The sequence below is a fragment of the Mus pahari genome, chromosome 1, assembly GCF_900095145.1.
Source record: "Mus pahari chromosome 1, PAHARI_EIJ_v1.1, whole genome shotgun sequence".
Lineage (NCBI taxonomy): Eukaryota > Metazoa > Chordata > Mammalia > Rodentia > Muridae > Mus > Mus pahari.
In genome coordinates, this window is record NC_034590.1 from 92,899,184 (window position 1) to 92,912,584 (window position 13,401).

General features: G+C 45.6%; 1 protein-coding gene across 5 annotated transcripts in view; it reads right to left on the reverse strand.

Moving 5' to 3' along the window:
• The window catches only part of Arhgap17 (Rho GTPase activating protein 17), a 94,808-nt gene that overhangs the window by 36,971 nt on the left and 44,436 nt on the right, over positions 1-13,401 (reverse strand). For all 5 annotated transcript variants that reach the window (XM_021194038.1, XM_021194055.1, XM_021194022.1 and 2 more), the window contains exons 3-7: positions 11,569-11,673; positions 8,010-8,083; positions 6,341-6,452; positions 6,012-6,088; positions 3,177-3,288 (exon numbers count right to left, since the gene is read on the reverse strand). In XM_021194038.1, the coding sequence (XP_021049697.1) occupies positions 3,177-3,288; positions 6,012-6,088; positions 6,341-6,452; positions 8,010-8,083; positions 11,569-11,673 (480 nt within the window). The remainder of the gene's footprint in view (positions 1-3,176; positions 3,289-6,011; positions 6,089-6,340; positions 6,453-8,009; positions 8,084-11,568; positions 11,674-13,401) is intronic.

Sequence of the window (13,401 nt, forward strand, 5' to 3'; positions counted from 1 at the left end):
CATATACATATGAAAGTGTGTATGGAAAAAAAAGCAAGATACTAGAAACAGTAGTTTTCTGTTAGCAGCAGTATATGCTGGGCAAAGAAAGAGAAAGACGTCACTTCCTGCTAACATTTTTTAAATATGTGAACTAATGTAAGCTAATCAATTATGTTAAAATTGCTGTCACTTTTAGTATCTTGCAGTACTGGGTCGAATCACAGGCCTTGAGCGTCCTAGGTTAGATCTCTACCACTGAGCCCATGTTCTACTTTTTACTTTTAGATAAAGTGTCACAAAAGTCCTAGGCTGGCCCTGAACTTGTAATCTTTTTGTCTTACCCTCTCAAGTAGTTGGGATGGGCCAGTACCATCAAGACATAAATTTAAGAGACAGATTCGGCATTTGAATATACACATTTTAAAATATGTGTGTATAGACATCTTATACAGGAAACATATATATTAGAAAACTATACATGTATCTCAAGTAAGCTTTATAATGTACTATCTTCTATTTTTCCTACCAAGGTGCACAAAGTAATATGAGTACTCTCTTATTCAGAAATGCACATTAGGAACAGCAAATATCTTTTTAGAATAAATGAGAAAACAAGAAAGTGGATTTCATAAGCTCTCACCTTGCTCCTAACAAAAAAGAGGGAAAAAAATGAACAGTCAAATACAAAACAGAAACTAAAGCTGGGGACAACTGTACTGCCCAGCGTATTGGGATGTGGGAGTTGTGTCAGAAAGCTGTAAGCATGGAACTTGGTGAGTTAAGGGAGAACTAGAAACCCACTGTGCATGGTGCATCTTTCTTCCTCGCCTTCCTTCTTTTCTTTTCCTTTCCTTTCCTCTCCCTCTCCCTCTCCTCTCTCTCTTTGGAGACAGGATCTCACTATGTAGCTCAGTTGTCTTGGGACTCACTATGTAGACCAGGCTGGCCTCAAACTCATCCTCCTTTGCCTCTAGAGAGCTGGGACTAAAGGCATCTACTACCATGCCCAATGCGCTTTAGAACAGTGTTCCTAAGGAACGATATGTCAACAAAGGGAAGATTTCAGTGAGTTCAGTCATCAGTACATGGAAAGAACTGAGCAATGTGTGTGGACTGGGCTGAGTGTAGGAAAGAACACTGTCTGTAAGGCCCCCAGTCCCCAGTCCCCAGGGCCCCAGAGACAAGTGCCTTCCCTTGGTTGTGTTCATGGACACATGCCACATACCAAAATGCTAGTGTCATTTACTTAATTAAAAAATTTTTTTACTTATTTATTTTTATATGCATTGGTGGTTTCCTGCATGTATGTGTGAGGATGTCAGTCAGATCTTGGAGTTACAAACAGTTGTGATCTGCCAGGAAGGTGCTGGGATTTGAACCTGGGTCCCCTGGAAGAACAGTAAGTGTTCTTTACCACTGAGCCATCTCTTCAGCCCCTACTAGTGTCCTTTAAATATGATTTCTTCAATATTTTTGTTGTTGTTGTTTCTCTCTCTCTCTCTCTGAGTTAGTTTCATGTAGCCTACAGTGGCCTCAAGCCTGTAGCCAAATGTGCCCTTGAACATCTGATCCTCTTGCGTCCCAGTTCTCAAGAGTTAGCATTAATACTCCTCCCAGCCTGTGTGATTCTGGGACTGAGCCCAGAGCTCTGTGCATCCCTGATCAGCATTGTGCCTTCTAAACTAAACATGATCCTTTATGAACACAAAAACCATGATGCAACTCTGTGAGGTATGTTTCCCTTCTTACCAACTATATTCAGTATTTAATAACAGTTTAGAGAGCATTAATTGCTATCATAAGGGAGGGATTATAATATGGTCTGAACAAACCAAAAGAGGCCCAACACATCTAAGAGAAAAAGAACATTTTTGGAAAAACCAAGGATCAGCAGGAAAAAAAGAGTTAAAGATCCCAAGATTCACAGAGGGTTTGTTTCTTAACCACTTCTCAAAGCATTTGAGTAAGTGTTCATCTATTTACACGGTTAGACCTGAGGAGAATATTATCATTCAATCATCTAATCAGTATGGAATTAATAAGCCAACTGTTGTAGAAACTTAAAAGAAAAATCCTTCCTGCCTGGCATGGTAAAGTAGAATTTTAATACTAGTATTTGGGATTAAGAGGCAGGCAGAGATCTTTGTGAGTTTGAAGGCCAGCCTGATCAATATAGTGAGTTCTAGGACAGCCAGGACTATAAAACAAGACCCTGTCTCAAAACCCAAAAACCAAAACAAAACCAAAAGAACAAAACCCTTTCCTTACTAAAGTAAATATGACCGATTTACTATATAATATAATAGACACCATGTTTATAACTAGGAAACCTATACTATTATACTGCTCTGTCTTCATGCACACCAGAAGAGGGCATTGGATCCCATTACAGATGGCTGTGAGGCACCCTGTGGTTGCTGGGAAATTGAACTCAAGACCTCTGGAAGAGCAACCAGCATTCTTCACTGTTGAGCCATCTCTCCAGCCCTGTCATGTCATTTTAATTATAACTTTATGTTATATATATTTTCTTTCCTCTTTCTTTCTCTCAATTGATTATTTTAAATAAGCCCAGTCAAGTTCTCTTTAAACATCCCATTTGCATTTCTTTAGATTTATTTTAGTTATACTTAGGAACATGTATGTGAATGTGTCCTATATGTTATCAGCATTTGAGAGTGCAGGTGCCTGCAGAGGCCAGAAGAGGGTGTTCGAATTCCCTAAAGCTTGAGCTTCAAGGGGTTATGAGTCACCCAATGTGGGTTCTCTGCAAGAACAATATGCACTCAGACCCCACCTGCATTTTTTTTTCAAAAGAATTATTTATTTATTTCATTTCTATGAGTATACTGCAGCTGTCTTCACACACACCAGAAGAGGGTGTCAGATCCCATTACAGATGATTGTGAGCCACCATGTGGTTGCTGGGATTTGAACTCAGGACCTCAAGGAAGAGCAGTCAGTGCTCTTAACCACTGAGCCATCTCTCCAGCCCCCCCCCTTGAATTTTTAAAACTGTTATTTTTGATTATAAAATAATCTATAGTATTAGAAAATAAAACTACTCTTCAATATCATTCGTAACATTCTGATTTGAAGTAGGCACAACACTGGCAAACTTATAACTGACTTTTTACTCACTGTACAGGAAACAGCAGGCGGGTGAAAGTCTACCCAGACAGGGTTTCCCATACCTTGCACTGCTCAACTTTGTTCCCAGCTTCATCCATCTCTTCCTTTAGGGTATCTATTTTGGATGGAAGCCCCTGAAAGTTGGTTCCTGAAGACTTGTGTGCCTGGTTCCATCTGCAAAACAGAAGAGCCAGACTGAGGAGGAGCTGCAAAACTCAACGAGGATTCGGGACTGAAGAGACCCTTCCTGCAGCCTGACTCCCTTGGGATGGGAGCTGATTCCAATCCAGGGGCCTTTTTTTTTTCCCCCCCTTTTTACACTTACGTTTAGGCTTTCGAATAGAAGTAGGCAAAAACAGGTACTAGTGTCTCCACAAGGCAGGAATCCTGCAGTACTGGGGATAGCATAACCAAGCATGCCTTGTGTCATGCAACCCACCACTGCCGGAACACAATGGAACCCCTGAGATACCTGATTTTCAGGGCCCAATCATGGAATCCTTGCCATGAAGCATCCTCCTCCTGGCTTGATCTGGATGCACCTCCTGATGCACCTTTCTACCTCTTAAGACCTAAGACTGCTTCTAGCAGTAAAAGCTAGTATTTCACTGCAACTATGGAAACACTTCAGATACACATAGCAATAGTGGTAGGGCAAATGAGAATAATGCATATGTAACATTAGTTTTGTTTTTCAAATATGCTTCTGTTTGAATGCAGATGTCTGGACTCACTGAAGATGTAAACACAGATGCTATGCAGACGCAGCATGAAAACTAGTAGCCTGTTGCCTGCCCCACAGTGCCACCTATTCCCCACTCCAAGGGTGATGCACAGAGCGTTTCCCAAGAAGCAAACAGCTGGCGCTGAGTCTGAGAAGAGCACAGAATTTGGAGTGTGGCACCTGTTGAAGAGCAGTTCCATGTTACAAAGCTGTGTGACCTGGAGTCTAATCACTGCCTAGGTTGTCTCATCTGTTAGGAGGAGCTGACAGATACTGTCTACCTTGTAGAACCAGGACAGAGAGTAAAGGAGGGGACAAGCAGGTGAGCATGGTGGCGGCACACAGGACTCAGGAGGCAGAGGCAAGCTGATCTCTGAGTTTGAGGCCACCTTGATTTACATAGCCAGTTCCAGGACAGCCAGAGCTATATGTAAGACCCTATCTCAAAACAGCAAAACCAATAAGGGATAGGTACAGTCCTTTGCAGTGCATATACATCAGGTGCTCACTACATTAGATACCATTTTCCTTCAAGAACAGAGCCACAGGAACAAAACAAGCAAACAAGGAACATGCAACCATTGCAGTCTCTCCAACACGCACTTCTTTGGCTAACTTAGTAAGTATGATTCTGGACATACGGTAAGAGTCCATGCTGGATATCCTGTGTTTGAGACGTTGATGGCTGATAAATATCTGTATTTTGATTAGCCAAGCACAGTGAGGGACACACACGACCTCACCAAATTAACCAGTTCACATTCTTCTTTCTAAGTAAAAATGCAAGTATTAGGGCATACTCCCTGGCCTGTCTGTCAACGCAGGGTTCTAGACACACATGTACACAAGCACACAGCAGAAGCCTCTGTCAGGTACCAGTCCCAGCACCTGCTCTCTCCAGGGTACGGAGTCTATCAGTCAGTAAGTGGGGTCCCAGCCTGTCTATAAAACAGTTCTCTTCACAGAAGCACAGGGTGTTTGTACCAGCTCCATCATGGCCTTTCCAGTTGACTGCAAGAGACCTCTGCGCTAAGTGGAAAGCAAGCAGTATTTGCTGAGAATAAAGAGGAGGAAACAGGAGGATCAGTTGGAGAATCAGTGTATGAAGACTGACGTCTGGCATGCCGGATGTCACACTGGCTTGACAACTGTACCTCTTATCATTTCTTAAACCAGAGAGTTAAACCAAATACTGAGGCACTGATTTCTACATTTAACGGGCTGACATTTTTTCTCCTTCACCCACACCCCTGTGAGTGGGTGCCGATTCAGAAATGGCTCGGTGATGTCTGAGAGACAAAAGAAATGCAGCAGCACCACAGGCCTGTGCTCCAGAGCAGGAGCTGCTCTCCAGGGCACTGTGGCAGAGATCCTCTCACCCCACAGAACCATGGGCCCAGAGGAAGTCACCAAGACTGGGTCTGTCTGTAAGGTTTCACTGGAGCATGCCTGCACTGCCTCTCACATACTAACTCAGTCACTGCTGCAGTGCTGGGGATGGAATCTGGGTTCTCTGTGTGACAGGCAGGCAAGTGCTTACATTGGTCCACAGCTGCTTCGTGCTGTGACAGGAGAGTGAGGCGGACTACACTGAGCAAATCTGGAGTGCAAGTTAAACTTACTCACTGCCTGGCCTTTTATAGGGGTTTGCTGGCCACTGTGATGCAGTAAGAGAAAGGATTGGGCTATGGGTCCTTTCTGTTTCTGTTCCCACACACGACAGGATAAAACATGTAAATTCTGGCCAAAAAAAAAAGGGCAGACCTGGGGCAGCAGGCCTGCCCGGATCATAGGGGCTCCACTCTAACATTCCTCGAATGGACCAACAGCCTTGTGGCACTGGTCCTCCGGGGTTCCCTTTCTTGACCACGGAGGGTTTAAGACCTGGTGAGGTTCTTATAAGCTGGTAGTAGCACAGCTCTATCATCCCTCAACTCCAACATTTTGAGAACTGTGATTGTGGACCTATCAGCCCCACCCTTTTCCAAGTGCTTCTCTCTGCTCCCTTTCCTTGGTGGCTCCCTTAGCTCAGGATGCTCTAGCACCATGCCCCCCTGATACACTTGGAAGGAATAGGGTTAAAGGGGCATGCACAGGCTGTGACTCTGACAGGCTTGAATGCTGATCACAGGACAGAATTCTGCTGCATTCTTCACTACTCTCACCACCTTACCTCGCTCTGACTGAATCCCAGTCCAACACCAATCTAGCAAGCTGCTTCCTTTGCTTCTGGATATTGGGAATCTCCACCTGGAAGGAAAAACAGACAAGAGATAAACTTGGACATTTTAGCTGAATTCTTCAAAGAGCAATTACCTTTTTACAAAAGTTTTCTTTTAGACACAAACTTCCTTTACTTCCCCAAATAGGTCTACATTAAAGCCGTTGATTAGTGTCCTGTAGGAACACACTAGCTGTGTACTATCTGCTGATCAGTGTTCCATAGGAACACTCTAGCTGTTTACTCTTTGATGTCTGCCAGGGGGCAGCACAAGCACCCACCTCTGCTATGCCATAGAGAGGGTCCATGATCTCCTTCTCCACAAAGACTTCATGCTGTGAGAGTTCAAGAGCCAGCTGATTCTCAGCGTCCCCACAGGTCTCCAGCATCTTCCTTTAGGGACAAGATACCAAACAGCAACCATGCACTCATTAAACCAAGCTGTCATGTGGTTGCATTCTGCCATGACAGGAACACAGCAGAGCAGTACCCATCAAAACCTTTACAACGCTTTGCATGTGTGCTATTACCTAAAATACAAGTCCAGCTTTCTGTTTTTAAAATGAAATGAATGGAGACAGAAGATATAGAGTGTACGAGGCCCTAGGTTCCAACCTGCAAACAGGAAGCTGAAGGGAAGGAGGGATGGACTGTCTCTGGCATGTACGAAATGTGGGAGGAAATAAAGTGTGAACAGTGAGATCATAACTTAACCAAGAATTAGGTTCTCAAGTTAGGTGAGAGGAGTGTTCTCAAACTACCCAGAAAAACCTTACCATGTGCAAAGGTTACTCCTCACAGTGGTTTTGTGTCTGAGTGAGTCTAGGCTTAGAGGGGCTTCCTCCAGAGTCAACACAGAAACTGGGTCTCCAGCTTCCCATGCACCGATGTGGGCTCCTCCCCAGCGTCATAAAAACAGGGTTCTCCACGGCAGCTGAGGAGGCTGACTAAGAGTTACGTGCCACAAGCACTGTGCTACTGAACGTCATACTTCCTTCTCATTTTCCTTAAGCACACAGTTGATGTAACCCCAAATACATGTGCAAATGTGTGACTCCACAGATTCCGCCTACCCTCTAGACCTTCTTTTCCACAGTGCCCTTCCAGTTCTCCATGGAGAGGGTGTGGTGAGAGGTAGCTGTCCTACCAGAGCCAAGCTGAAGAGACTGAAGAAGGCTCGGTGCTCCGGCAGCTCCCTTACCCTTTCCCTTGCCTCAAGTATGAACACAAGGATCCGTCCTGCCGACCGCCTAGGTTGTTTTGAAGGCTAAGAGAGCTAGTACTTAGAGAGCATTCAGCAATGGGCTTGTACACAACATCACTGTTGTGATGTCACTGAGGAAAATGGCTTAGTACAAGGAAGCAAAGATGGAAAACTCTGGGTTTTGGAGAAAAGCCTTAGTGCGTGAGCATGCGTGTATATGTGTGGGTGTGATAAGCATTCCATTTACCCAGATACAATCATTATACATCATATCTTAGACTCATAAATATACAATTATATATGGGTCAATTAAATAAAAATATTTAAAAAGAAAGTAAAGTAGGCCTAACACTTTGAAGTTCATACAATCACCACATGAGCCAAATAATTCAGGAAATGTACTTATTAGAGAACACTACCCTCCATGCTTTGGTGGCCACCCTGGTAGTGAGGGACACTGAAGGATTGGTCAGTACTAACTCTGAGCCTACACACTGGCATGGGGTGTGCACGTTCACGTCCAAGCATGGAGGAACACAGACTGACCCTTGTGCCTAGCTAAACTCTTAGTAGAGACGTTCCTCCCTGGCATCACAGCCCTGAGGTATCTGTCCCCAAGGTCTAAGCTGCTCCCTGATGCAAGAGCCTCCACTATTGTGCTCTCAATTGCCCTGGTGGCTGCCAGATACAAAAGCTACCCACCTCCGCAGGCTCCAGGCCAAGGGCTCTCCAGAAGCGCCACTTACCCCAAGAGAGACTCTTCCAGCTGGGCTGAAGCCTCCTGCATGCTCTGGGCAAGCGCTGTCAGAGGAAGCTTTTTCTGGAAGGTAAAGACAAGGTCGATCGTATGTGTAGTTTCCCAGTCATTCTCACTGGTCTGCTTCAGGTCACTCTGGGTACCCTGCCCTCCAGGAAATTGCACCAGGAAGAGGATTGTCCCTGTGGCTGTCCTTTAACCAAATGAACTTCATTCAGGTGCCTCGTGCACACAGGGGTGTCCCCTAACACAGAGTGTGCTCCCCAGGGGTCCAGCAGCTGCTACTGTTGCTGCGGAGGTTGCTGTTACTAATTAATCAGGTGAACAGAGACTAAGTATGCTTGTCTGAAATCTTGGGATTAGTGTTTCAGATTTTTAGACTTTGGAATAGGTACACTGTCTTTACTGGCTGAGTATTCCTAACTTGAAAATCCAAAATATGTAATGGTCCAAAGTCTGCATTCAAAAAGTTTCCGATTTGAGACAATTTTGGATTTCAGATTTTGTTTTAAATTTTAATTAAAACTTAAAATTATTAAAAATAATTCATTTACTGGGGGCTGGGAGGGCGCCTATACCAGTGCAAATGTGGAAGCCAGAGTTCAACTTGTGGGTGAGTTCTCTCCTACCCTGTAGGCTTCTGGAATTCAGCTCAGGCCATCAAGCATGATGGCAAGCGCCTTTACCCGTGCTGAATCATCCTGCCAATCATGTGTGTTCTTGACACAGGGTCTCATGTATCCCAAGCTGGCCTTGAATTCACCATTTGTAGTCAAGGGTGACTTTACTGTTTCCACATTCTGAGTGCTAGAATTATGGACAGGTACTGTCACACTCAGTCTGTGTGGTGTTGGGGACTGAACCAGGGCTTTGTGCATGCCAGGCCAACACTCTACCAGAGCTAGAGCCCCAGCCTCTGGATTCCAGAGTTTCAGATTGAGTTTCATGAATATACCTTGCTCTCTAAAAATCATCATAAATAATTGTAATAAAATGCTCAACTGCAAAATGTTGGCTAGAACATTCTTAAACTGAGTCTTGATTTGGCATAATACTAAAATATAGTTTTAAACACCTAAAAATACTAAGCAAGTACTATGCTGTTTTAAAGCATGAAGTCAACCATTTTCCTATCAGAGATTTGTTCTTGATCAATAACAGGATCATCTAACCAGGAAACTCAGACTCAGAGGTGAAGTGGCTTAGAGAGGGCAGAAGTGCAGACCTTGGTACGAATGACCAACACTAGTCAGCACCTATATACCAGTGGCTGGCGTTATCTCGGAGTCCACGGTGAAGAGTGACAGCGAGGATACTTCTAATGACCCGGTGCTTGAAACATGATGCTTTCATTCTGAAAAACCATGTCATTCTGCCTCCTCAGAAAAAGGACTCTCATGTCAGACACCACCTGTCACCTGACTTGCCTGCATGCACTGGCTTGTGCCACTTGGGGGACTTCTATCTAGGAAGGTACCAGCAGTGGTAGCTTTGGAGGGAGGGGCTCTGGGACAAACTTCACTTGTGTTCTTTTGTACACTCTGAACTGACGTCATCCATAGGCTGGAGAGATGGCTCAGCAGTTAAAAGTACTTGCTACTCTTCCAGAGAACCTGGGTTTCATTCCCAGCGTCTAGAAGGAGACCATGGCTGGCTGCCATGCTTTCAGAACAGAAAGACCTGAGCAGAACTGAGGGTAAGTCCCAGCTCAGGTGAGCTCCTTTCAAAGAGATGAAGTGTAAGATAAACACAGGAATCGAGAGAGACTCCCTGCAATTCTAGAACTCCACGAGTCTCTGAGGGAAATCACAAAGAACCTATTCAATGAGGACCACTCATGATCTCAGTCGTGGTTCTCACCCCTGATTCAATAGCCTTGACCCTGTTTCCAGGCGTATATAAACAAGGAAAGCCTGCTGAACACACGGGCTTATTAACACTGAAACGTCCACACTGAAACGCCACAAGGAAAGACCCGGCTCCCGGGTCGTGAGGAGGAGCTGAGAAGCTCTCCACTGGTGACATGTGTGCCAACTACACAGACAGTAGAGAGCTGGGCTCTCTTAAAGGCCTACTTTAGTGCATGGAGGCTCTCAGAGCTGAGAAAGCTGCTGCTCCCGTCTCTCTTCCCATCCTTTCTTGCTTCTTCCCATGGGGTGAAGCTATTGCTGTGCCCTTGGGAGCACTACCTGTGTTTCTTGGAGCCCCTTTGCATGTTATATGCTCTCCTGAGGACGCCTAATCTTTCTCAACACTGTCATGGCAACTCTTCGTGTCTCTCCTCAAAGCCTTTTCTTTGGCACATTTGCTTGAGGTTTTAAAGGAAAACTAAGTCATCAGACATTTCAGAAACTAGGATGAGGCCCTTGCTCCTACTGCTGGCATGTTCCCACCACCAGCGACTCTCCTATCTATGGCACAGGCACTGAGCCCTCCTCCAGGAAGCCCACCTGGCTTTGCTCTCTGTTCTCAGCCCTCCCTCTCACAGCATCCTATGCATGTTTTCTTCACCATGCTGCTGTATAATTATCCACTGGTAGCACCCATCCCCCAACCGGGCCATGAGCACTCTTTATCTTGAGCACTCAAACACAGTAGGTATTTGATAAAAATGCAGCTTGTTTTTAATGAAGAGGTGTGACAGTGGAGCAGTATATCAAAGTAAACAACAGAAACCACAGGACATGGCTTCGTAAGGAACAGTGTTATATTTAGGGACTGCTGGGTATTATGTGTCTGGACCACAGTGGGAATGAGAGGAAGCCAGGAACAAAGAACCCTGCTGGGGCAAAAAAGGGATAACACACAAAGAGTTTAAGTGATGCTAAGAATGTGAACTGTATTCCAGGCACTGGCAGCCTGCAGAGCTCCTTAAGAGATCCCACTAGTTTTTTTGGGCACCTCCTTGTGCCCAGCTCTGCCACCAGCCCCACAGAACATGCAGCATCTTCCCACCTTGGCAACTGACTCTTGGCAATCAGACTGAGGACTGACTAGAAAGGACGGAAACTAGAGGCAGGAAGTGCGGTTCAGAAGGGAAACAGGATGAAATCCCAGACAGCTCAGGTATTTATGACGACCAGGTCTCACCTTAAGGAGAAGTAGGGATGAGGCAGGGGTGAGGAATTTAAAGACACCCACAATGAGAACCACAGGGCTAACCAGCAAGACAGCTACAGGAGGACTGAGATAAGGGTGGAAGGCCAGCGGAGCAAAAGCCAGGCTAGAACAGGAACAGTGGGGACAGAATCAATGACATCTGCCTCAGAGGGACAGACTGAAGCAAGCATTCCTGGACACATAGGTGTATGCAAATGCCCACTAGATTTACACAACTGCAGAATCTTAACTATTATGCAATGGAGGGAAAACTTGGTGGTCAGGTGCCCTGTAATTAACTGTGGGAACTCAAAAGGGTGACACAGTTATTTGCATACTAGCTCTTACTTCATGTCTGGTGATTAACAAAGCAGCAAACCCTAGCTTCAGGATGTGCCACTAAACTCCCATAGTAATGTGGCTGAGGCTGAGACGGATCTGATACTCACATGTCTCCTCTCGGCATCAGTGCCATGCTGACCTTGGAAGCAGGCTATCAAACGCTTATGTGAATGGTGGCACATTGAACGCACAGTGTCCAGGCGACGTTCAATCTGCCAAAGAAGAGACAGAAGAGCCATTTTCAGGGTTTAATGGAAGAAATCTAGCTTCTTCCATGTGTGGTGTGTGCATGGAGGTAACAAGCTGTAGTGAAACTGCTCAGCTCTTGGGTGTTGACAGACAGCATCTATTCACTCACACCACGGTTCTCGCTGTTGACACTGGACAGTCCTGGGTTATAAGAGGTTGTCCTGTACACTGTGGTGTGTTCAGTGGCATCTCTGGCCTCTGCCTACTTGAAGCAAGTAGCACTCCACTCCCAACCTGTCATCTCCAGGAAGGCACACTGTTAGCCTCCTACACTGAATAGTCTAGACCCCTTCAAAGCTAAATCTGTTAGGGCTAAGGGACAACTGTGCCTGTATCTATGAGGCAGAGTAGTGGCAGTCAGTTCACCAGCTAGAGCACTGGCAAAGCTCCGGTCCAATCAAACCAACTCCTACCTACTACACATGAGACAAGTCAATAGGGACAGCAGAAGCACAGGCAATTGGGTCTTCCTCACACAGAGAAACAGACCCAAAATCCATGTAGCACAACCCAAACAAGATCACAAGTAGCACACGATCAGTATAAAAACCTTCTTCCAGTATATTAAGTTTGGGTAGGTTTTTGTTTCTGTTTTAGTGAGGCCCCCACAGCAGAATGAATACCCAGCAGTAGAAAATACTGGCCTAGGGACCCACACATCTTGAATAGCCTCCCAAAATAAGACTGTTCAGATATAGCTGTTTATGGCAAAGAGGGCTGCTTGTTACAGGAAGGAATGCCAAAAATGTGTGTTCTGATGACTCATGAAGAATGAGAGCAAGTCCTCAGGGATGCTTTCTATTTTAATGAAAAATCAGCAAATTCAAAGCAGAATACATTTTGACCCTTAGTTGCTTTCTGCCCGTTTCTCAAAGATACCTGGACACAGGAGCGGCTCTTCAGACCCAAACCCCAGTCATCAAGACTATGACCATCAGGCAAGTTGATACTTGGGAGCATGTGCCATCGCACTTCCCCATCGACAGTGGCCTCATTGCAGAGCATTAGAAAACTAGAACAGTCTCCATGTGCCATTAGAGCAAATGATTACCCAGGACCCCGGGACCTTTCATTAGAACGTCAGCTCCAGGAGGACAAGAGCCCTGTCTGTTTTGTTCACTGGCCCCCGAAGTACCTGGCCCAGTGTCTCTCACAGGATCAGAAGGTCTCACTTTTGACTTTGCTAGACAAGTACCAAGTATGCCTAATATTAGAAAAGCAACAGAAAAGACATTCTGGTCTCTGTCTGCTGCAGTTCACAGCCTCCTGGTGCCGCACTATGCCAGTAAAATAAAAGGCAACTCTGGCAGAAAGAGAGGAGAGAAAGGAGTATCACCTCAGAGTCAGGCCAGCAACACAAACTTGGTGGCCTGTAGTGGAGGTCAGAGCAGAGCTCTCAGGCTCCACTGTCAGGACTCACCACCATTTGGTCCATTCTTTCATTAGTCTCTCCCATGGGGCAGACTGGCAGCATCCTCACTGGAGTCTAGTGGAAACTAAGGCACTGGGGGATTAACTCAGCCCTAGGCCACAGGGTCAGCCCTGGCAGTAGAGGTAGCCCCAGGAACCACTGTTGGGGGGGGGGGCTGCTGTTGTTTTCTTCAAGTTAGAAATAGCTGGAGAAAGACAGAGAGAACTACAGTGTCCCAGAGGGGGCAAAGCTTTCACACCCCCACAGCCAATATAGACAG